Source organism: Punica granatum, chromosome 2 (genome assembly GCF_007655135.1).
Source record: "Punica granatum isolate Tunisia-2019 chromosome 2, ASM765513v2, whole genome shotgun sequence".
Lineage (NCBI taxonomy): Eukaryota > Viridiplantae > Streptophyta > Magnoliopsida > Myrtales > Lythraceae > Punica > Punica granatum.
Genome location: NC_045128.1, coordinates 29,834,339 through 29,860,851, shown reverse-complemented (window position 1 = coordinate 29,860,851; position 26,513 = coordinate 29,834,339). Strand labels below are relative to the sequence as shown.

The 26,513-nt window shown below is 35.3% G+C and overlaps 2 protein-coding genes across 3 annotated transcripts; both read right to left on the bottom strand.

Annotated features, from left to right (window-relative positions):
• Positions 1 to 13,508: 13,508 nt before the first annotated feature.
• LOC116197078 lies at positions 13,509 to 14,380 on the bottom strand. Its single transcript, XM_031527098.1, has one exon. It carries the CDS (start codon positions 14,167 to 14,169, stop codon positions 13,681 to 13,683), a length of 489 nt encoding a protein of 162 aa, XP_031382958.1. The 5' UTR covers positions 14,170 to 14,380; the 3' UTR covers positions 13,509 to 13,680.
• Positions 14,381 to 20,903: 6,523 nt separating this feature from the next.
• LOC116196470 lies at positions 20,904 to 25,797 on the bottom strand. 2 transcript variants are annotated; one of them, XM_031526203.1, is made up of 6 exons: positions 25,521 to 25,797; positions 25,296 to 25,377; positions 23,836 to 23,947; positions 23,070 to 23,500; positions 22,261 to 22,552; positions 20,904 to 22,015 (listed from the first exon to the last, which is right to left on the bottom strand). In XM_031526203.1, the coding sequence occupies exons 2-6, from the start codon at positions 25,319 to 25,321 to the stop codon at positions 21,002 to 21,004; spliced, it is 1,875 nt and encodes a 624-aa protein (XP_031382063.1). In that variant the 5' UTR covers positions 25,322 to 25,377; positions 25,521 to 25,797; the 3' UTR covers positions 20,904 to 21,001. The 2 variants fall into 2 exon arrangements, with proteins under 2 accessions (XP_031382063.1, XP_031382061.1); XM_031526201.1 differs by having other exon boundaries at positions 23,836 to 23,950; positions 25,521 to 25,795.
• Positions 25,798 to 26,513: the final 716 nt, after the last annotated feature.

Here is a 26,513-nt window from a genome sequence, read left to right as displayed (position 1 = left end):
TCTTGCGGTCCTGGAAACAGCTTCTCGAACAGATCCCGCCGTTCAACATGCAGTTCTCGAAGGAATACATCGGTCAGCCTGATGAGCACCCACGGATCGTTGCTGGACAACTGATCGCTTGAGTGGCTCAAGTTATTCCTGTGTGAAATAGTTGGGAAAGATTCATCACGTTCATGCCGCATCTCCGCTAGAGAATCCGCTTTTGACGCGGAGGCGAGATCCTGGCTGGACATTTATCTAGCTGCAAGCGTCGAAAGCTGGCTCGACAATGACAAACTCGTGAACTGATCGATGGTGAGTGATAACACAAGCAAAGGCCTCAACAATCGAATCACGAGATTCAATTTCTTCTCCGAGATTAAATGGAAAGATGCTGGAATGGATTGATAAGACGAGCAAAGTGGGAGAGTAGGAATGGTATGCTGTATGAGTAGGTCTTTTGGGGTAATATATATATATATATACATTTGTCATTTGTGTGTCTACCAGTTGGTTGGAGCGGCTCATAAATATGTCCGTTGAATTGAACAGTTCGTGAAGCAATTCACTGGACTGGGTCGAGTTTGACTGAGCCATGCATGTACGTACGCCTCATTGATTAGTAGGGAAGAAGTCACTCAAATACTTTTCTCTGAAAATGCCTCCAAGAAATTGGCCATTGGTAGCATCACGAGTTATCCCACCATCGGTTCGAATGACAATGTTCGTATATGAAATGATTGATTCTGCCAATCCAAGTTCAAAAGATATGCATGCTAATTTTTATCGGCATTAGAGCACACAGCGGGAACAAGCGATTTGTGCTCAGTATACTTTATGTACATTTATCGGTAGAGGATACAAATGTTTGTACTTTGAACCAAGGTTGTTAGAATCGCGATTTTACCTAGAATCGGTCAAGGGTCGTAGAATCGTGAATCACGATTCGAATCGTGAATCGTAAGATTCTACCTATAATTAAAATATATATATATATATATATGTAACATACTTTCATGAGCAAAAAAATCAATTCTTGTTCATTCCAATAAAGATCTCAAGCCAACAAATCAACAATAAGTCATAAAAACACAAAATTTCGTTACAAATTACCGAAATTCAAGGTCTAAAATCCAAATCATAACTCAAATTCTCGAAATAAAAAAGTTAATAACATATGTCACAGCAGCAATCAGCAATTCAGTAGTCAACTATGGGCCGAATTCAGCAGCAATCGACAGCAATTCAACTAGAAATCGACTCCCGGCCGAATCTTTGCCATTAGAAATGAAATTAAGCAAATAATCTTAGGGTTCTCTCAGCTAGATCTTTGTTCTGTCAGTACTAATAAGCGTCCCCTGGACTTGACAAAAAATACAGGACCAATCCACCATTTGCACAAGGTAAAGCAAAAACTAATCAGCGATTACCAAAGAAAATAGGAGCTCCAGACCAGAGAGCTCTTCCGCTTAGCAGACTCAAGGGGGCCAACCAACTAATCAAAGCACCTATCAAAACTTTGCCGCTCATTTATCCCATACACGAAGATACTACGCGCTTATGAGTACCCAACAACATTCAAAAGACAAACTTGAATCTTGGAATGGTCAGAATGGTTCAGGCATTTCATCGAACGGGCCAAGTGCAACACCAACTGCGACCCAAGAAAAAACATACCGCGAGCATCCAAAACTAAGAGCTCAAATCAAAATGTTCGACGGAAGGGGAGACCGTACCTGCAATCAGGCAATTCCACAATCAGTAACCACAGGTCCGCAACTCTGCCAACCGGAGGAGGTAGATGGAAGCTCCGAAGCTCCGAAGGTGGACAAGCTGGCTTGTCGGAAGAAGCAAGTGGAGGACCGTCAATCGAAGCTCGTAAAAGCAATCGGACTGGAAGGAGGGAGAAATTAGGGTTCATCCGACGGGTAAGAAGGAAAAAAAGGCGGGCAGGAGAGGGTTTCGAGTTTGGGCTTCTGAGTCTGGGCTTCGGCCCGCTTCCTGGCTCGGACTTGGGCCGAATTGGGCCTGATCATAGAATCATAGAATCGGGCCGATTCTGCGATTCTACGATCCAGCGCGCGATTCCAGCGCGATTCTACAATTCTGACTCACCCCGTAGAATCTGAATCGGTGACCCCCCTTGAATTGTAGAAGCGTACGATTTTACGATTCGAATCGTGATTCTGACAACCATGCTTTGAACAACTGATTTTTTTTTACGCGTATCACTTGGTATTCAAAAGTCTAATGGCTCATGATTAATCAGGATTTGAGATACAAATTAGCCCATTGAACAATAAAGCTCTCTCAATCGTGATTTTTTTTTTCAGTTCACAAAACTCAAATTCGAGACTTTTCTTAAGAGGAATACACATCGAATCACCTGAACTAATCCACGTTGGCTGAACAATTAAACTCCATTGGACAAGGAAATTTATTTTTAGAAAGATTGAAAATTGTGAAATAACTTAATTAAACATCTAGAAGAGAGAAAAGGATCGATGGAATTCAAATGTGAATCAATTCATTTTCTTTATAACGTTGATTTGGGGTTACTATGGGTGTTTCTATAGTGCAACACCACATGTGAGTTATACCATACAATATCCATGTAAAGTTATTAGATATGCTTCTTTTTAATCATAAAAGTCCATTTACATGTTTATCTTTTTATGGCTTCCGTTCTTCATTATTTCTACTTTCCTCCGTGTAGTAATATCCCTCGACAAAATCAATCATTTGATGTGACATTGACTTGGACCATGTAATTAAATTGGTTGGCTAATTTACTCGGTTCACGATTTGTCATGATATATTAATTCAATTGTCTTAACAAACAGTCCTTCGCGCGCATTTACTCTATTGACAGTGGAGGAAATGCCATCGTTGCCCCTACTTTTTTCCTCAATCCAAATAATTTTTGTTTAAACAATTAGATTTAAGTGTCTGTGCAAAACATATGTACACTTCCGCAATAGAAGTAAACAGTCAGACATAAGGTGGCAAGACACATCACATATGTTATCAAAACGTATATAATCTCACTGGCCTTTCAATGGGTCAACTAAGCATGTCTCTTCGAGTGGCAAACAAAGCAAACAGTTCTCAAATGATATTATTTTTTATTAATAATCAAATTGGTTATCTCTCACCATTTCGACTTCTTGGCCATACGAACTCACTCCTTGGACTGGTGAATGCATTATCAATTTTCAAATCTTCTTCTGCTCCTTCCATATCCGCTGCAATCAATAATGCCACCCCGAAAACAGTTCAATGATGAGGTGATCTTTCTCGTTGTCCGGACTATGTTGGGCCACCCGAGATATTAAAAGCATGATGAATCTTCGCTTACTGTAAGCGTAAATCATTTCTTATTTCTAAGTTTTTTATTTTTTCACTTCATCAACTTCATGTCCGAGATATTTTTCTAACCTCGAAGTTTGCATGAACAACAGGTTGAGGCAATCTCGGCAACTAGCTTCTCCTGCTCTGAGAAGGATTGAAATAGCTCATTTTGTAGGCTGAACCCCAACTCTTAGTGTAACTGCTAGAACCCTCCATGGGGATGCATCGAATGTTGGAATTATGTATGCCAAGTTAATCATTGGCACACATTAATTTTTCAAAACTATTGAACCAATAAGAGGCTATAGACTATTGCAAGAAGCAATTGCAGCTGCAGGAAACAACGCTGGATCCACTGGCAGATGCATTGCCTTCTACAACCTTGCATTGGCCGGCACAATCAATGGGCAATATTGACGGCATATGCAGAGCGGTTTGGTTGCATAATCAATTGAGATTCACAGCGGGTTCTTGTAGATTTGCAGGGTCACCTTCCGTCAAATGCATCTGTGCCGGACAAGGGGACGCCATTGTTGGAATGCTGCTTTTCATGAATTTAATTTCATCAATCACCGTTTGCGTGAGCATATAGTGTAATGCCCACTTTGTTGTTTGGTTGTTGAGGCTTGCAAGATTTGAGTTCGTGTCGACCATGATTAAATAATACGTATATTAATTTAGATATTGTCTGATTAATTACAACTGTTCGACCAGTTTTTACAATTTGATGATAAATTTATTAATTACATTCAGTTTGGAATTGCTCTTCATGAGAAAAATGTAATTAGCGTAGCCCCTTTCACATTGATCATTTATACTGGGTACAAAATATTGCATATGAAATTTAACTTGTCACTAGACATTGGTCCAACTTGAGTTCTTACTGTGTAAAGACTCTCATATGTCATGACATTTGCATTCAACTGTCCATACAAAAATTTCAAACGCATATAGTTGAGCACATTTGTCAAGACAGATAATAGTCAAATGTTTGAGTTTTCATTCTCTCATTAGACATTACTCCAACTCGGTTTCCTACTACTTAAAGAGTCTCATATGTCAAGATATGTGCATCAACTGTTAGTGCAAAAACTTCAGCTCATACAGTGTAGACTTACATAAAAGATTCACTTAAAATCATATAAAAGTAACAAAGCAGTCTACCTAAATTGTTCAAAATTAGCATACATATATGATTAGATGCAATTCCAACAGTAATCTCCTCCTCAAACGATCTACTTTTGTCATCACGGTATTCTTTCAATTACCTGCACATGAAAAAATGGAAATATAAGTTTAAATAGACTCGCTCAATTCCAAACAAATTCAATGAGAATTCAGGCAAACATGAAAATGAACAAATAAACAAATTCGGATATGGTGCGAAGAGCAGTTACCTGACTGATTTGAAGAAGGAAGAACTGAGATAAAATATGAGATCGAAAAATTGCGCTCCTGAGATCTTAAGAGCACGGGAGCATACAATATGAGAATACGTAGGGCCCAGGTAGCATGGACGGTGGATCTTGCTGTGGTGTGGCGACCTGGTGGCTAGATTCATCGGCAAATGATGATAATTTCACTCCATATCAATCGGTCGACGATGGAAGATGACGGAACCTTGGTTAGATACCATCGTGCAGGCAACCATAGTGCAACTAGTGGCCTCCGTGCTAGTCGGCGTCGACACCTATTCCCGCGACGGTGAATTTGGGTTGTAGGTCGGGTTATAAACGTATAATCCATCCGACTCTTAAAATCGATTGGTTCAGTAAATCGAAGAGTAAAAACTGTTGGGTTGGACGTTACACGTGTCATAATATAACTGGTCCACGTCATTAAACCAAATTTGGGATGGAATTATAAACTGACAAAAACTTATGGGGGCTAATCTAATTTTGAAAAGCTGAAAGGACCCCAAAATAAAGTGTTGTATGGTGCAACTCAAATGATGCGTTGCACTGTAGAATTTACCTTAATGGATTTGTGATATTAATTTTTTTTATGTTTTATTAATTTCTTTTTTATTGTTTTGTTTTTCTCTTTTGTATTTAGAAAAAAATTATGTAATATTTGAATTTTTATTTAACTAGGTTCGAATGGTCGAGAATATCATATATAAAAGTATGGGTAGGGAATCTTTTCATTTTACAAAAACATCAATAGGTGTACGGACAAAATTCATCAACTCCAATCCAACAACTAATGCGTAGTCAACTACCACATTTATTTTTTCAATTAATCACCATAGAATTTCCACAATTTAATGGTCTTAATTGATTGAAATATATGTGATATGGGTAATTTCATAAACATTAAGTGCAGTGAAAGAGGTTTTTTGGAATTTATAATAGTAAAAAAGATATGTATATATATTTTTTTTGTTGGGGATTGACCCAATAATTAATGAAGACAAGTGAAAGTAAAAAAAGGAAAACATCCACCGACAAAGGAGGTACAACGGTGACTTCTCATTGAGTATCAAATAAAGGAGTAAAAATAAAGGCTGATTTCAAGAAAAGAAAGAGCAACAAATGAAGAGCAATTTTGAGAAACAATAACTACAAAGAAAGAGGTTTTTTTGGTTAATAAATTATGATAGTAAAAAAGATGGATATATCTATATATGTACATATAAACTTGAATACAAATGCATTAGATAGTGGTCTAATCATAAATATATACAATTAATTAACCATAACAAAATATTTATCAAATAAATAAATAACTAATAAAATAAATATATATGTTATGGAAATATATATACATATGAAAATCTATTTTGGTAATTATTTTAAATAACTAATAATAGATAAGTGATTGTATATTTATTTAGATATACACAATTAATTAACCATAACAAAATATTTATCAAATAAATAAATAACTAATAAAATAAATATATATGTTATGGAAATATATATACATATGAAAATCTATTTTGGTAATTATTTTAAATAACTAATAATAGATAAGTGATTGTATATTTATTTAGATATACAAAAAAGTCTATGTTTGTTATTTTATTTGAATTTTTTATATTATCAAAACATAATGTGATTTTTTTCGCTTCATATAATATTACACATTTAATGTAATTATAATTAACAAATGTATCTGAATACAAAGATTCACTTTTAGAGTTAACTATTTTATTATTATTAAAATATTACTATATAATCATCATCATCATAAGATTTAAAAGAATTCAGATGGCATATCTTTAATATCAGAAATATTCTCACATACGTAAAAAGTAAATGTAATTTATGAATATTATGTAAATTGAAAATAGTGAAGAATCTTAATAGTATTTTTATACTATAATAAAATTTATATAGTATAAAAAATTTTATATGTTATATACATTCGTAACTACAAAATCTACATTAACAAATATTGTTAAATTCAATTTCTTATATTATAAATAAATGAAAATTTTTATTTATAGAGTGTGTGCACGTACGAATCTAAAAACCTAATGTGTGTGTGTGTGTTTATATATATATTGTTGGGGATCACTCAATAATCAATGAAGATAAGTGAAAGAGAGGAGAAAAATACTCAAGGAGAAATGAAACTCGACAGTAATTTCCGTCGAGCTTCTCTCTTTTTCCTTTAAAAAAAAAGCTCAACGGTAATTTCTCATTAATATTTATTTATCTAAATCTCGTGTATTATGGCAAACTAATGTGAATAATATGTTATATATGTATATATATAGTCAGATTGGCAGAGAAAAAGGGGGAAAAGATAGAAGGAGGGAAATCGTTTTAGTGAAGGAAAAAAAAGCGAAAAAATAGAGAAAACAGAAGTAGGCAAGGAGGTTCGAACCGGGCCATGTTTGGTTGGGCGGAATCCGGACTCGGATCCGGCCCAATTCCGCCAGAATAAGAGAGCCCGCGTTTGGTTTCTAATTTGGGTCAGAATTTGAAATCCGACTGCTGGCCCAATTCTGTACGGACCCGGATTTGGAATTCCCCCATAAATGTCGGTTTCCAAATTCTGACCCACCAAGAATAGGTCCAAAACTCTAAACACCCAATATGCCCTTCCGTTCAGTGAATTTACGATTTCTACCGCTCCTCCAAAACCCACAACGACCGTCTGCCACCACCGCTTTCAGTTGCCGCTGCTGCTTCCGCCGTCACACCTCCTCCTCCACCTTTGATGCTTGATCGACCTCTCCTGACTGATCTTGGCACGACAAGGCTAGATTTGGAAAAAGAAAAGATCGTATATTATGTTTGTGGACACGACATATCTAATATTGGAAAGGTTCTACGCTTTCACTTTATTAGGGGTCAATCGAATTACAAATAACTAGCCTATCAGCCCTTGCATTGCGCGGGATTTATTCATAGTCGTTCTGAAGAAATTTCTCTATCACTAACTCGTAATGGTACTTGTCAATTCTTATTTTTAAATTATTTCTTAATTAAACTGTAACTTAAAGTAAAACTATTTTACCTGGTGCTGAGAAGTTAAAATTGAATCTTTTTCGAATAATTTTTAAAAAAACTTTCCTAAATTAAAATGACTTCCTAATGAAGTTTTTGAGTAAAAATATTGAAAATTTCCAACATTTAATTCATAATATCATATTTTCAAAATCATAATTTTTAAAATAATATATATAGATATGAAATATCTGTAATCTTTGTCTCCAGTAGTTATCCCATTTAGTAAAAGTTAAGTAAACATTTTAATATTTGAGAATGATGATGATGATGATGATGATAATAACAATAACAGTAATAATAACAATATAAATAAATAAAATAGTTTTCTTTTAAGTGAAAGTTATATATTATTATTATTTTGGGCAAATTATCCCATATATCTCATGGTTTCGCCTTTCTTTCAAATATATCCAATGCTTTTAAAATCATTTAAAATATCTCATGGTTTATATCTCCGTCAACATTTAACGGTCTTGCCACTGTGGCCCTTTTATCGAGAATAGATTTCAGGAAAAAAAAATTAAAACTATGGGATATATTTGAAAAAAAAATTAAAACCATATAATATATTTGAGAAAAAATTATAGTTATGGGATAGATTTGGAGCCTACTTACATTGGAAAATATAATACCGGGATAGATTTGAAAAAAAAAATGTAAACCATGAGATTTTTTAGATTATTTTAAAAATATATAATAAATTTGAAAGAACTATGAAATCAAGGGATACAGGGGTAAAAACTCTTATTACTTTTGTCCCAAACAATTGTTCTACTTGGTGAAAGTTGTGAAATTAGTATCATCATCATCATCAGCTCTCATATTATTATATGTATATTATTACTTTTTTCCCTGCAATTATCTCATTCGGTGAAACTTATTATTATTATTAATTTTGTCCCCAACAATATTTCTACTTGGTGAAAGTTGTGAAAACAATTATTTATAATAATAATAATAATAATTATTATTATTATTATTATTATTATTATTATTATTATTATTATTATTATTATTATTATTATTATTATTATTATTTTCTCTCATATTATTATAAATAGATTACTACTTTTGTCCTAGCAATTATGTCATTTAGTGAAAGTTATTATCATCATCATCGCCGCCGTCATCGTCGTCATTATCATCATTATTGTGATCATCATCATTATTATTATTTATGTTCCTAGCAATTATCCTATTTAGTGAAAGTTATTATTATTACTTCTTTTGTTCCCAATAATTAGCACATTCGGTGAAAGTTGTGAAAACATCCAATTTATAATAGTAATTATTATTATTATTATCTTTCTCTCAAGTTGTTAAAAAATTGACAACATTTGATCTATAATAATAGTTACTATTATTATTATTTTATCTCCTACAATGAAAACATTTTATCTATAATAATATTAATTATTACTATTTTTCTCTACAATAATTATCGTTATTATTATTTTTTGTCCCCAATAATTATTCCATTTGCTTCCATGTGAAACTAGTGAAATTTCTTATTATTACTATTTTTTTGTCCAATAGCATACTACTACTACTACTACTACTACTACTACTACTACTACTACTACTACTACTACTACTACTACTACTACTACTAATACTACTATTAATATTATTATTATTATAATGTTTATTGTTATCGTTCTTCTTTCTTGTGGGAGTTTATGGAAGCTTTTGGACATACGAAGAGTCGGTGAATGAGAAACTCCCACTTTGAATTTTGGACAAATGGCATGCAACCACAATCTCCCAACAATTATATATTATATGTAGATTTTTTCTTATGGGAGTTAAGCAAGCTTTTGGGCATATAAAGAGTGGGATAATGAGAAGCTCCCATTTAGAGTTTTTGGCAAATAGCATACAACCATAATCTCCTCGACAATTATATATTATTAAATGTAGATTTTCTTCCATGTGAATCTAGTGAAAGTTATTATTATTACATTTATTTTTGTCCACTGGATTTTATTACTTTTCAATCATATTATTGTATACAGATTATTATTATTCTTTTTGGTAAAAAATAATAGTAGTAATAATAATAATCATTATTATTATTATTGTTATTGTTGTTGTTGTTGTTGTTGTTTGTCTTTCTAGTGGGAGTTATGGAAGCTTTTGGGCAAATGAAGAGTCGGTAAATGAGACGCTCCCATTTGGGTTTTTGGATAAATGGCATGCAACCACAATCTTCCCAACAATTATATATTACTAGGCGATTGGTTTTCGCATGGAGATATATGAATCGATCAATTTTGTTTTTGATATGATTTTTTTGTCATATTTTTTATATGGTTTTAATTTGGCAATCTAAAAAACAACAGTTAATACATAAATGGACAAATAGTGAAAATAGTGGTGTCCACGAGTAAAGGATAAACCTAGAATTGATTAGAACCTACCCGTTATCATTATAACTATTATTATTATTATTTTCAATCACATTATTATATATAGCTTACAATCATTCTTTTTGAAAAAATAGTAAATAAAATAAAATAAAATAAAATAATAATAATAATAATAATAATAATAATGCAATAACAATAATAATATTGATTACTATTATTATTATTATTATTAATCTTTATTGTGGTAGTTATGGAAGTTTTTGGGCGAAGAGTCAGTGAATAAGAAGCTCTCATTTGGTGTTTTTGGACAAATTGAAAGCAATCACGATATCCCCAATAATTACATATTAATAAGGGAAAAATATAGTTTTGGTCCCATAGTTTTCGTTACTTTTCTATTTTAGTCCTATTTCTTTATTTTTTTTTCTATTTTCATCCTGTTCCTTTCGATACTTTTTTGTTTTCATCATTCCGTTACTTGCACCGTTAGATTTCGAACATGGATGCCACCTCATTTATGGAGGTGTGTTGATGGAGTTGGAGACGATGGCGGAGCTGGAGGTGAGGTCTGGGGAGATCAGGGTCAGTTATTGTTATTATTATTATTATTATTATTATTATTATTATTATTATTATTACTACTACTACTACTACTCAGTCATATTATTATTATTATTATTATTATTATTATTATTATTCTTTTTGAAAAAATAGTGATAGTAATAATAATAATCTATATATAATTTACAGAGTAATAGTAATGGTAATAATAGTAGTAGTAGTAATAATAATAATTACTACTATTATTATTCTTTCTTGTGAGATTTGTTGAAGCTCTTGGGCATACAAAGAGTCGGTGAATGAGAAGCTCCCATTTGGAGTATTTAGACAAATGGCATACAACCACAATCTCCCTAGCAAATATATATTATATATAGACTAGTAGGGGGCAGAATGTTATTCATTTTGTTCTTTTTGTCAAATTTATTATATATCATACATGTGTTTTAAATTGTTATAAATTATAATTTACAACCAATAAGAATCTGTTATGTTACTCGGATCTTATTTTAAATTATATTTGAAAATTAAAGAAAGATCGTTCTTATTAGAAATAATTATAAAAATTAGAAAAACTAAAAGAGTCGAAAAATTCCATCCAGCGATCAATATTAGAAAAATTAACAAAATTCTAATATTGAATATTAAAAATTAGAAAAATTCAAAATCATTTTTGAATTTTATATTTATGATTTATTAAATAGGAAGAAGTATAAAAATCCCCTTGTGATTTGAGTTTAAGACAAATTGCACCATGTTGTTTTTCTAGGGACAAATAACACCATGTAGTTCACTTCGTGGGACATAATGGACCTCACCGTTAATTTTTCATCACTTTTGGTCTTCAAACTTTTCTTTTCTCATTATTATCCTCAAACTTTCAACTTTTTTGCAATTTAATCCAAAAAATCGGAAAAAAAAGGGAAAGGGTGGGGAGGAAGGGGCTTGGGCTGCAGATCAGCAACCCCGACCCCAACACTAAGGTTGCCGACACCCACAGAGGACGCTAGAAACATCGAGGGTCGAGTCGAGGTCACTGATTCGAGTTCGAGATCCCAGTCGAGGCCGGGGCAGGGGTCGCCAATCTACGGCCTCGACCCCACCTCCATGGTTGCTGACATCATCTGTGGGTGCATGGAACCTTGGTGGTGGGGTCGGACTCGCCAACTGACAGCCCCAGCTCGTTCTCCCTTTCTTTTTCTCAAATTTTAGGACTAAATTGAAAAAAAAAGTTGAAAGTTTGAGGGTAATAATGATAAAAAGAAAAGTTTGAAGACAAAAAATGATGAAAAAATTGACGATGATGTCCATTATGTCTCACGAAATGAACCACTGGGTGTTATTTGTCCCTAGAAAAATCACAAGGTTCAATTTATCTTAAACTCAAATCATAAGAGGGTTTTTGTACTTTTTCCTATTAAATATTATTTAATAAACAATATCTCACAAAAAATTAAAAAATTATTTCTTTTTATCAAGATCTAATCATAAAATATCTTTTACAAAATAAAAAAATCTTTTTATTAAAATTTTCGCACTAAAAATATTTTATAAAATATCTTTTAAAAATTTTAAAATATTCATTGAAAACTTCCATCCAACAATAAACTCTAGGAAAATTCATAAAATTCCAATCCCAATATATCACTTTTAATATTCAATATTGAACATCAGCAAAACTCAAAAGCATTTTTTAATTTTTAAAATTCAAAATTTTGTGATTTATTAAATATATTATCTAACTAATAGTATCTCATCAAAAAATTAGAAAAATATTATATTAACATGATTTATCGTGAAAAATCTTTTGATATTTTCAAAAAATCCTTTTAATTAGAAATTATTGTAAAAATAAAAAATGAGAAATGAGAAAATTTCATTCAGCAACTAAGCATCATATAACCTGATCAACCGTGGTATATATGTAGGTTTTTATTTAACCTTTTAATTCTCCGAGTATTAAAGAGCCTATGCTAATGTCAAAATTTCGCAATTCTTATCCAAATATAATCATCGATGTCCCGTTTAAGAAAATATCTTCCCTAGACAGTGGATCCAATCTTATTTTATACATGGATAGATTTTTTTTTTGGCTGAATATATATGGATAGATGATTGAGTGATCAACGTGTGCCCTAAAGCTATGTCATCCCATCGTTGCAGACATTTATCTTGGTTCGGCTTCGAGTTTGAATTGAGTAAAGTCTACTAGGGATAAGGCATGTTATAAGATCCCAAAGTCGAGTATCAGTGTCTATATGTCTTGGAAAATGATAAATTTTTTTTTCACGGATATTCATGAATAGCTATTCAGAAATTATTTGCTATACGAGTAGTTGTTTTTCTTGAAACTCTGCTACGACATTTATATATCTATTAAGGGATTCGCAATTGTATCAACTTAAATTTAGTTCGATAAGGCACATTATTAGAACCCGAATTTGAGTCCCATGGGATGGTAAAAGATGGTTCTTGCTTATGAAGATGAAAATCATATTTCTTCACGCCCAATTCATGAATCGCTAACCTAACTAAAACAGCCTCAGGCAGTATTGGGCCTTTTCAATCGCCCATTTGGGATGTATAGTGATCCATGAGCTAATTTAGCCATTTCAAATCGAGCCCAATCTACAATTTAATTTTTGACGATGAAAAATCACCTCTATCTAAGTTGTTCATATGCTAGAGGAGTCGATATTCGAACTAATATGGTCGTACAAACTTGGCAATATACATGACCTAAGTAATAATATCGTTAAAAGCAATTTGATCGAGAAGGAGCTGATCAGTTTAATTTTGTTCTTCATAGTCAAATGCAAATTAAAAAGTGAAAAGAAAATAAACACTGCTATTCCAGAATTATCAAATGGTGTTATTTTACATCTATTAAAACATCAAGAGCGGTGTATTAGACTCATGGGCATCCTTCGTAACTGGAAGACAAGAAAAAAAAAATTCTAGTTATTAGTTCCAGTCTGGCTACCTTGAGGAGGATCATATGGAAAATCATCGCTTTCGTCTGCATCCACAATCCTCACCTTGAAACGGTGCAGTTTCAAGGGCTCTTCTTCGCTTTCATCTCCTCCACCTCCTCCTCTCAACCTATAGATCCTCGGCGAACCGACGCTGAGACTCCTCCGAAGGATGGCCGACCGGCTTTTCATCCTTCTTCTCAATCTCAGGTCCGACAATTTTCTTGTGAACTTCTTCTGTATCCTTTCTTGCGGTCCTGGAAACAGCTTCTCGAACAGATCCAGCCGTTGAACATAGAGTTCTCGAAAGATTACATCGGTCAGCCCTAGCACCCGTGGATCATGGCTGGAGAACTGATCACACGGGCGGCTCAAATCATCTCTGTGCGGACTAGCTGGGAAAAATTCATTGCGTTCATGCTGCATCTCCAATAGAGACTCTGCTTTTGACATAGAAGCAAGATCCGAGAACATTGTTCTATAAGCGTCGAAAGGGTCGACAGTGTTGAACTTGTGACAGATCAATCCTCAGTGATAACACAGGCAAAGACTCTCGATCAGTGATTCGATTTCTTCTCCAAGATTTTACGGAAGGATGTATGGATGGATTGATAACACAAGCCGATGATCAAAGTGTGAGAATAGGAGAATGATATGTTGTACGAGTAGGTCATTTGGTGAAATATATATAACCATATATATATACATATATATTGGTTGGATCAGCTTATGTGTATATGTATGTTGAACATTCGCAAAGCCATTGACTGGACCTGGTCGAGTTTGACCTGAGCCATGCATGTACGCGTTATTGATTGGCGGGGAAGTGATCACTCAAATTCTCTTATTTGAAAATATCTCCAGAAAAAAATTGACCATGTTAAAATAGTTTTGGTAACATCGCGACTCTTTCCTCCATCGGTCCGGATGACATCATTCGTATGCGAGATGATTCTGCCCATCAAAAAGTTCAAAAGACACGCATGTTATTTTTATTTTATTTTTTTCCAGTCATGGAATACCGTGGGCACAAACTATTGTATTTACGTGAAACTTGATGTATATTTATGATTAGAGGATACAAATGTTTGTACTTCGAACAATTGAATTTTATTTGATATCCATCGCATGATATTCGAAAGTCTAATGAATCCTGATTAATTTGGAATCAAAACGGCTCAATCCATCGAGAAGTAAAACTGTCTTAAATATACTGTAATTTTTATTCTATAAAGAATTAATATATTAAAAAAAATTGAAAATACAAAAATAACTTAATCAAGTTACCCAAGTGAAAAAAATAAAATAAAATAAAATAAAATAAAAGTTAACATCGAGAAAGGTCTGCTGGAAACCTCTCTTGAGTGGTGTGCTTGTCCAACGAGAAACGTCCGTACACGAACACGACTTCTCTGAGAGTACAAAAGACGCCATTTTTACTTTTGACTGGTTAAAATTGGAGGTGTCTTCATCGGACGATTTGTCGCCGGGAGATTAGAGAATTATTGGGTTCACTGTAGCATTACTTGGGAAAATAATAATAATAATATGATTTATTAGCACCTAAGTAATTGATTTAAGGGACTAAAAGGGCATTTTCAACAGCTGAAGTAATTTTCAATCATATATATATTTAATCGTCAAATTCGATAATTTTGAAACTTTCCGCGATGAAAGTTCAGCCGAATTATATGAGCTGTGACAGGTTTTAGCCATGACATTTTGCTCTTTAGTAAGAAAAAAATTTAGTTGCTAAATAATTAATTTATCTTTGTGATGTTACGTGGAATGAACGCATATATTGCCGCACAATACGTGTGGCTCGGTGCTACTTTATATGCTTTTTTTAATAGCCTCGTATACTAATAGGCATTATAGTAAAAGTCAATGCAACACATAGGGAGATATTATGTAAGATGGAGGTGTATTTTAGTTAAGTGACATTTCGAATCACCGCCTATATAAATATGACAAATGTTACAATATTATGATGATTTCTGGATCATAGAAGTCCAAAAGTCAAATTATAAAAGTTAAAAGAGATCCAAACTGAAGTGCAAAACTCCTAACCCGCACGTGAAAGTCTGAAAATTTTAGGGTACATTTTGCAGAAAGCAGAATGTAAAATTGTGCACAATAACTCCTCGACCAAACGAAGAACAACGAAAAACTCTAAAGGGGAGGAAATACACTGCGATTTTGTAAGAGACAGGGAGGTTCCCTTTCCCTCTCATCGCTTCTCAGTCCTCAACAATTTGAGTTTGCCACGTAGAGATTAGTTCCTTGACGACCTCGATCTGATCCTGCACAGACTCACCGCTCAGCTAATTGTTGGCCATTGAAGCTGCTTGTGCTCTATTCTCCTGGTCGCCATTACTAGAGTTGAGGGAATTTTGGGCCAACAAGTTGAAGGTGAATTTTCTAGGGTTTTAAAAGCACTCCCAAGCCTGAAATGATTTTTTCCGTTTTCTCTACTTGTCAATCCATTGGTGATCGACAAACTCCTCGGAGCCTTGTAGATGGCTTCCCCTTACCGTGGAAAAAAGGGTCCAGGTATCTTTTTTTTACCGAACCGAACACCCCCTGTGAGGAAGACGATGAACAGTACAACGATGGGGCATGTTTCTAAAAATAAAAAAACTGTAGGGCTATAATTCAATTTTGAAAAATTTACAGGTTCCAACAAGATATCCGGAATCTATGGTATAATACAGGTTTCAAGTAAGCTCCGGTTCCAGGATTCAACAAGATAGGGTCCGGTTTCAAAATCTTGAAACTTGTCCCTTACATAATAGGGTCTGAAATATCGCGAAAAATATAAGATATTCGGAATCGATCATCCTAGTTCTTACCGTGGTAACAAGCAGCTATAAGAGAAGGTGGAGAGAGAGAGAGGAGAGAGATAGAAAAGTGGGTGAGTGAATAGGTAATTTTTTGAATTGGGTGTGGTTTTGGTCACTGAAAGATTCCATAGCGTTGGATTTGGTCCCTCAAATTTTTTTGCTAATATCCATTCCGTCTGATGTTTTAGTCCTGCCATCATCTTGCGCGTACCAATCATGACAGAAATCTCACGTGGCGGATGAGCTGGACGTAACACCATTAACCACCCCCCCAAAATTGCCAAAAACGGCGTCGTTGTCTTCCTCGATCGAAGCCCGCCCTAAAACCCAAATTGATGCATCCATTCCCGCCAAAATCACTCACTAACGTTGTCGTTCGGGTTTCTAGGTCAAACTGAGGGCCCCAGATGCTGTAGTCATTGTACAATTCGATTTGGGCGAGTTGAAACTAGGCGGAAGATCTGTTATTCGCACATTAAAGAGGCAGGAATTTCAATTGTAGCAGCAGTATACTTGATCGAAGGAATTTCCATTTGTTGGCATTGGTCAGTCAAAATTCCATTCCTTTTTCACTTTTTGTTGTTGAATTGCAGTTGGAATATTTGGGAATGGCAAAAAGTTGACTTTGGTTGTTGTCCCATACTGTTGTGAAGCAAATGTTGTCGAATGGTAGTGGGAAACTTCCAATTTGTTGTCTGCTTTTGTTCCTTCCATCACGACTTTTTACCCATTTTTCTTTGCTTTGTGGTCCCTTCTTACCGTCCCATTTGTGTTCACTGTTTTTTGTTGTTGTCCCCTTCTTGGTTCTTGTCCTTACTTTTTCTTTGCGGTCCCTTATTCTTGTTGTCCACCATTTTGTGGTTCACTGCTTTTGGTTCAGAGCAATAGTTATGTTTTTTATTTAATACATGTACAGATAATGGATGAGAACTTGTACACGTTGATTTTTCACAATGGGGGGTGAGTTAGTCTTTGAACCCCGTGTACAATATGTTGGTAGAGAAATTGATATATGGGAGGATGTAGATATTGACCTAGTATCAAAACCCGCCATTGAGAACTTATATGTTAAGCATGGATATAGAAAATCAAAGAAGATCTTGCGGTTGGTTCCCGGTTTAGAAGTGCATGAAAGGCTGAGGGATTTTGAGACAGACCAAGATGCTCACACACTGTATGCATTGTTAGAAAGGTGAAAGAAATCGAGTTCTACTTCATTCAAAATGAAGAAGAGATTGTTGTAGCAGAACTTGCAAATCAAGTTCTACAATTTGTAGTTTCTAGTAAAGATGACAGTGAAGATGAAGAATAAGATGAAGATGTATGGGAGCTTGAATCTGATGGTTTAGATAACAGTGATTCAGATGATGCATGGGTACCAGGGCAAGATGGGGATAAACATGATGACTGTACTGGTGATGATCGTGATGCAGGGGAAGTTGAAGCTACAAGGGAAGTTCCAATTCAAGAAGCAGGGGAAGAAGCAAGGAAAAAGGTGGGAAATGAACCAACATGGCTGAATCTTCTCGTGTGAGAAGACCTAAATGGAGACCTTGCAATGCACTGAATTGAACAGCAAAGGAAGAACCATCTGATCATTAAGCTACTGATGAATTTGTAGAGGAAACCGAGTATCACTCTGAAGAATTGCAAAGCCTGAAGGGAAGTGATGATGAATCTGATAAGAGGCCTGCATTATTTTACGAGAATGCAGAATATGGTCAAGTGCGGCTTCAACTGAATATGTTATTTCCTAAATTGCAAGTTTTCAAAGAGGCTGTGAAAGATTATACAATTTCAATTGGGAGGGAAGTGGTTATGAAGAAGAATGATAAGGTCAAGTGTAGATTCAAGTGTTAACTTGGGTGTGAGTGGAAGACCTTCTCTTCTTGGTCAGAACCATATGGTGCTTTTCAGCTAAAGAAGTTGATTCCCAATCACAGTTACTCCAAGAAGTTGAAGAATAAGCAAGCAAACAGCAAATGGATTGCTGAAAAGCTAGTAAACCAACCGAGAAGGATGCCTAATATAACCGCAGGGGATACATATAAATATTTATTTGATGTATTCTCCATTAAAGTTGGTGAATGGAAGATATACAATGCCTTGCAGATTGCCAAAAAAACATGTTGAAGGATGTGAAGAGAAGCAATATAGCAAATTAAGGGATTGCTATGGAGAGATTATAACAAGCAACCCAAATTTTAGTGCAGTAATTGGGGTAGAGAGACCAAACTTGAGCTTCCCTCCCATATTTGATAGGATGCACATATGCTTTGACGATAGTAAAAGGGAATTACTAGCTGGGTGCATACCACTGATAGGGTCAGATTTGCTGTATTTATAAATTTAACTTTGAAACTTGTGGTTTCTATTATTTTGAGGCTTGACTTGTTTATCTCATGCTTTCGAGACTTGTTTTAAATTTCCTTTTTTTTTCTAATTCTTTTTAAAAAAGAATCGCTTCATCTTGTCACATATCCATTAATTTGTTAGTACCTAAGAGGAGGCCATGCATAGAGAATATCTGGATGTTCGTAGTCAGTCGTTCTTCATAAATTTTACTTCTTTTTCTTTCTATAATATTACTAGAACATTTTTACTATCTCCTGGCATATTATTAATTATTGTATTGTCTTTCTCTTTTTTATTTTTCACCATAATTCTATTTCTACTTTATTTCTTTTGAATCATTTAATCTAAGATAATTCCTTTATATATAAATTTAAAAAGAAAAACAAGCTTCATTTGTTTTTCATGTGTTTACATGATCTTTAATTTGAAGTTCTGTTGTCAATTTGAATGCACTTTAATTATTCAGTAAGATAATTTGTGATGTTAGATATAGCTCTGTTTATTATGAAATTTAAATTATAAATAAATATATTTTCCAGGTATTTAATTAGTAGCATGTATTGTAACATGATATTGAAAATTTTCGTATTTGTTAATTTGACGCACTTTAATTATTCAGTAAGATAAATTGTGATGTTAGATATAGTTATAATTTTTTTTATGAAATTTAAATTATATATATATTTTTCCAGGTATTCAATTAGTAGCATGTATTGTAACATTATATAAAAGAATTTTTCACGTGCAACGTACGTGTGCATCTACTAGTAAAATGAAAACAATTTAGCTGTTAAACAATAAAAAGGAGAATTTTCAAAATGCCACATAGATAACTTTGTCGGCTACAAAACTCCAAATGATTATTGTTAAGAGTTTAGATATGTTGATGAGACATTATATTAGGGCCATTTGGACATTAGAAAGCCGTTGACTCGATTGGCTACTAACAAACTCAAGTTTTCTCAGGAATGTCTTTCAAAAAAATAATCATATATATTACCCAAAAAAGACACATATAAATTTAATTTCTCGATGAACGATTACAATTCATCTATAATGATACTAATTTTCTACGTGACGAAATTAATATAGACTCGTTTACACCATGCAATGTGTTCATATTCCAGTTCCTCCTCGATTGACGTGTGACTGCTTGAAATACAGTTGATTAGTATTGTTAGAATTTCATTCTGAGTTATTTATCAACTTTGGTACTTTATTTGGATATGAAGGAAATGAAAGGACTTCCCTTATTAAAAAAAAAATGGAGGGAAAGAGTGGGGAGAAGAGAAAAAGTTGTATAAATTTTCAAAAACTCTCAAATAAAATCATTTTTCTTCCCCTAACATTCCGTCTATCCAACTGAAGGTAAAGGAATTGCATGTCGTGGCCCTGGGGCACCTTGTGGACAATATTAGAATATTGTCTCTAAGTTTCCGTTTTCATAGTAACTCTTGAAAATACTGCCAGAATATTAGATGAGATCAACAAATACGTCATGTGCTTATCAAACGTTAAGAAAGATTAAAAAAAAAGTGTTATGAGCTTTACATAATAATGTCCAGATCTTGAATGAAAAAATTATATACCATAATATATACATTAGTCTCACAAGTTATCTAAAGTACTTCCGATTTAGTGCATAAATATTCTTCCAATATGCCATCTAAATATTTTTTTAATATATTTTGGAGATATGTACAAGGCATATTTAAAGAAGTTTGTATGAACAACCGTTTATCTGTGTGTAAAAAAAAATGAAGTGTTCCGAATCTAAGGATTAAAAGGAAGAACTTCTGGACGCTTGGTCAATTTTTGTGTTCAAGTTCCATTGCGAAGACATCGAATTTCTCGATGTATCGTTTGCAATCATCAGCTAACTATGACCTGTGAAGCCGGATCCATGTTCTTTTGATGTGTCAGCTAGTTATAAAGCTTGATCAATTAGATCGTAAGAAGATTGGTAAAATAACATCCGCATCTCTTAAATGACATACTAATACAAAACTGTAATGAAGAGAGTCCAAAAGAATTTTCCAATATACATATTCAGGCATGTCTGAAGTACAAGGTACAGAGTCTCATCATACAGAATGATTTAATTTAACCTATCTATACATCATCTTCGATCCACTAATATCACCGCGGATGTGGAAATCATCTGAAGGTGGGACTGCAGATGCCATGTTTGAATCCAATCTCGGGAAATATCCTCCATTTGAGGGCTGTCTAGGTACCAAGTTGGGATAGGAAGGATACTGCGGATAAGAGGTGTAAGAAGTTGGAGCTACAGAATTTAGTTGAGGATCCAATCTGGGGTTCGGAGGAATGGTTCTTGATGCGAAGTCCATGAACTGGTTGGAGAGAAATCTATCATCTAAAGATAAGCTCATAGGCCTACTATCTATGCAACGACCAACGGCAAATCGATCATCAGAACCTAACAAAGCTCTATTATCGGGAAAGTAACCGGTTAAACTTGATCTTGAACTCAAGCCTGAACTTGAACTGAAGAATGGGAAGTTACCTCTGGTAGGCTCTGGCATGAAATCCGTGGGCAGCCTGAAAAGCCCCGGACAGCCCCTAGGAATGTTTGCTTTATAAGTGGGACCTGGATCACGAAAAGATGGTTCAATAGCTTTTCCAGCACCTCCGAACCCAACAGGAGGAACCTGAGTTATTTCCTTTTGTAGTAGAGACTTAGCCTGCTGAAGCGTGTCAAGCAAAGAGCCCACTCGGTCGGATGTCTGATGTGGCACCAGGGCATGAGGCTCCATTTGCTTCCCCGAAGTTTCAGAGCCTTGTGCCAAGATCTTCTCTGGGGTTTCCTGTTTACTTGGACCGTCTGACGCAAGAGCTGATGATTTCTGCTCCATGGGATCACAAGGAGGTGAAGATATGGGTCCCTCTTGGACTTGAAAATCTGCCTTTTTATCACCTCGGGAAGTTTCCACGAATTCGTGGGAGGCATGGGTCTCAGAGAAGCCATTACATGTGGATGGGAGTTTCAATGTGGAATCTTCAGGCCGAATTGTAACACTCTGATGAGAATATGGAGATTGAGACTTCATCTCTTCCCTCTCATCGGTTATATCGGAGTGGTTTCCAGGGTCACAGGATTCCTGAAATTCCATGAAAAGATAATCTTTAGAACCCAGCAAATGGGAGAAAAAGAACAAGCAGGGAAAGACAGCTATGTGTTAGAACACTAGTATTATTCCTTCATTTGTACCAAGAGGGCTACAAGTTTTTATTTGGTCCTCGTGACATTGACATTCACAGGCTACCCCAACAACTTTCCGGAATAGAAAATAAGTAAATATGTCAACAGAAATAGAAATGTAAGTCTGGACTGATAGGAGCATACCGCTGTACTGCTGTTATTTTCTCGGTACTTCTCCTCCCACTCTCTCTGTGCCTTCTCCATGTCCTTGTATTGGCCTATCAGTTGAGCCTGATGTTCAAGTGCCCTCTCCATTTCTCTTTCTGCTCCAAACTCATCTCCCGAATGACTCAAGACTGCAGCCTCAAGTGATTCATTCTGTTCCTGCAGTCCTGAGTCGACTCTTGAGGTTTCCATCCCAGCCTCGGACTCACCTCCATCGTTCTGAGAATCAGCCTTAGCAGAAGAGTCATCCCCAAACTTGGCGGCTTCTAATCTGGTAAGATGAAGAAAGAGATAGATGTTATACAACGCTATCCAGGGGTGCAAGTTGGATATGCTTCTCTGTGAGAGATTGGGCTCAACTCAATTTTTTTGTGACCAAACCAAGCTAGAACTCACGCTATACTAGGAATGAGATGCTCATGAGCCTAATTCGATTGACTTATACTTTCCAGAGTTGCCAATGCATCCCTATTTTCAGTTATTTTACTTCTCAAGCTCAAATCAAGGCAGTATATTTTGAGCTATATGAAATGTTCGAGGTTGAGCCATTTGAGAAAGACTTGCGATCGAGCTTGATCTTCAAACGAATACTCAATCAAAGGCGTGCATGAAGACTGCGCTGAAGTTACCAATTGAGTCAGGCTCCAGCCTGGTGATAAATGTCTCGACTTGACTGCACCCATGAGACTCCCTAATGCTCTCAGGCAAACTGAGTAACAATATTAATATGGGTTTGTAGTTGGGTCACTAGAATGAAATGAAATTTAGGATGTTGGAAGACAAATGACCTCTGCTCCCTTCGCTTTATCTGACGGCACGATTTACCCAGCCGATGTTTCGAAGACGAGCTGGCTGACGCGAAGCTGCTCCTTCTTCTAATTGGAGAATCCTTAGACTTCTCGACAGAACGCGAAGGATCCCTTCGGCCCTTCCAGGATAAGCTTCTACCTGGCATTGACGAAGGCTCAAGCTCAGAGGCCGAGAACTTCTCTGGTTCGCTCCTCTCTATTGAGTTGACAGAGCCCTCTGCTTTCTTGGAACCACTGCCCCTCACTTTCTGTCCACGAGGTGTCTCTTCCTGATCAGAGCTCCAATAGAATGAGTCGGACATATCGCTCATTCCATGAGCCTCCAGTATTGCGAGAACATCTACTGTTGCTTTCTCGGCCTTCTTTCTCTGGAGAGACACAATCCTCAGCTGTTCCTCCAGCTCAGCCACCTAGTTCCAATGAGAGAGAGAGAGAGAGAAAGAGAGCAATAGTGGGATTTGTTAGTGGATGTTAATAAGAACATGAACCTTGCAAATTATTAATTGCCTTTTCCTTTTTACGTGATCTACAATATGCTTGACTTGCTTTCTGCGCTGCAACTGGTCTAGTCCTTGACTTATATTATGCAATAATCTCTCCATGACCCTGAATCAGCTGTGGATCAGAAGATCCCTCGGCAAACTTCAGATCATACTTTTAGGTGACAGCTAATAAGAAGTTTTATTTATTCATCAATTTATTATTTATTTTATGGTAGGATAATAGGAAGTGCTAAGAAACTAACCCTTTCGGCCAATTCATCAGCTCTCTGCCTTGCTGATTTTGACACAGATCTCTCAGCCAATAGCCTTGCCCGGAGGAATTCAACAGTGATTGATGTATCTTCAATGCCCAAACTTCTGATTAAAAGCAACAGACAATACAAAGGGAAAAAAATAAAATAAAAAATAAAAAAGATATTAGTCTCAACTATCTCAGCATTCCCTTTGAATTGAACAGTACTTTTTGCTCATCGAACTCTCGCTCAACCACCAAGGAGATAACATCAGGTAGATAACAAGCAGACAGATGACTAAGTAGAAAATCAAGCATTAGTCAAGCAGTTTGAGGGAATGAAAATGCAGGTTCAAGCACAGGGAACTTGTTATACAAATTACAAAGTGAACTTCAGAACTACCAACAATTAACCACTATGGGAACTTGCAAATTCAAAGAAGTTTACAGTTTCTTTTCCCTATTCTCCCATGGAAAGGAAATGCAAGAAAGTAAAAAGCCTAAGGCTTGAACCGGACCAATTAAAAGTGATTCAAGAATTAACAGCCTCAGTGATACATATGCAGTGCCATAGTATACTTAACTAAAGTTGACACAATTATGAATGGTATAAGATAAGAATTGGGAGAGAAAAAATTGAAAAGGGGGTTTCAGGGGCATGAGGTATAGTAAATATTTAGAGAAGGCAAAGGAGAAATAAATGAAATGAATTGAAAAGAGGAAAGAAAAACAAAAAGTATTAACCACAGAACAACAATTTAATTTATGAAGTTACGGACCCATACAAACTTCTGGATATTGACCAACAATTTAATTTATGAAATTGGGGGCTAATATGGACGAGCCTAAAACCTTTTCCATTAGGAAAAAAACAGAAAAGAAAAGAAAAAGAAACAACTTGTCAGTTTTTATCTTGAAGTGTTTCCATAAAGGTTATTTATCAGAATAGCATTTCCAAGAATAACTACTAGTACTATGAGACATAATATTCATGTTTTGACTAGATTCTTTACATCTTCCAACACTGCTATCAACCATTATCAGCAGCTCCTGTGGCAGATTGTCGAATGCCATCTACCTGTTGCTAGATTCCAGTAATTGGCAATGGCTTTCAAAAACATACATTGAAAACAGATTCCTGAACATACTCTGTTTCTTAAAAAAATTTTAAAAAAGTAACTCCTTTACTTGGTTCCAAAAACATGTTGGTGAAGCAATTATTTTTCGAACAATTCCAGACGGCTCATTAAATCAACAATCCCAGTTAAGTGTGTTGAAAAAGGGAACCTTTTAACAATACCTAACTGCCATTAATTCCCCAACAAAAGCTTTCCTCAAGTTGTAAAGAATCTAGGGCAATTAATTGAGACTGCCAGAGAGACACCCACAAGCTAAAAACAGCATCAACAGATCAGGATCACGAATATAGCATAACACGAATCTTGGAAGAAACCAGGTGGGGGTCCTCACCTCTGATCTTGATCACTGTGCTGCATCTTCAGGCAGTGAAGTGAACCCTAACACCACAAAGACTGCAGCTCAATCTCAGCTCCTGATACACCGAAAACTCATCGAAATCAACCCCTCGGCTCAAAGCTTAAATCTCGCATACCCAGCATAGAAAACCAAGAAATGAGCTCAAGAAATGGGAAAAGAAAGAAAGAAAAAAAAGGAGACCAGAAGGCGAGGACTTGCCCGAAGCAAAGAGATTACAACAGGGGAGAAGAGGAAGGAAGAGCAGACCAAGCTCTGCCCTTTACTTGCTCTGAACTTGGGAACTGATAAAGGAGAAGACCTTCACTTTTTCACTGTTCGTTGTCTTTAAGGAGATCAGAGTTGGGTCCATTGGGAATGAGCAAAGAAGCTTCTCCTTTTTAGGAAAGACCCACTAGAGAGAAGCCGATGGGGCCATCTGCAAAAATGACAATCCATTGTTTGGTCCTGATTGCCATTTTTCCATTCACTGGTCTCATCTCATCAGATCTTTTCTTCTTTTTTTCCCATGTTTTTTTTTTTTTTGCTGAATTTCCTTTTCTCCCATGTTGTTGTCTTTGCTTTTATTATTTGCGTATTTTTCACTCCGAAGAAATCTGGGCACCATCACGGGCCGAGCCATGTGGTGTGGTCGGAAGTAAAGATTGACCGGCATTGACTTTGAAGTTCCTCTCTCTGTCCAGCTTAGGTCACGTCTGCAGAAGTTCGTGACATGGCCCTAATCGATAACATTTCATTAGAAATGATTGATTTAATCTGTTACATTCATACGACATATCTCCATTAGTCAACAGATGGATGATAGAGCAATAATACGTGGAAGTTTAGCGTGCTACTCGGCCCGATCGTATTAGCAGTACAGTTTGGAGACGATTGTAATGATCCTTTTAAGTGATTTCTGCTTACACAAAAAGTATGTGAAAATTCAACGTATGTATTCAAGCACTGGGATTCTATTGATGATTCCGAACAGATCATTCAATCTAGAACTAGATGTTGTGCCCATATGCCAAATCACGTTATGACTTATGTGTGTCAACTCAAAGCAATGGATTGTGGATCGTCATATATCAAAAGAGAGAATTACCTAAACCATTCAAAATAGGCCAAAACTCACTCGGCGTAAAATATTAACATAGCGTTTGGTTTGACGAGATGAAGACAAAAATAATTAAAAAAAGCATGTAAGAAAAT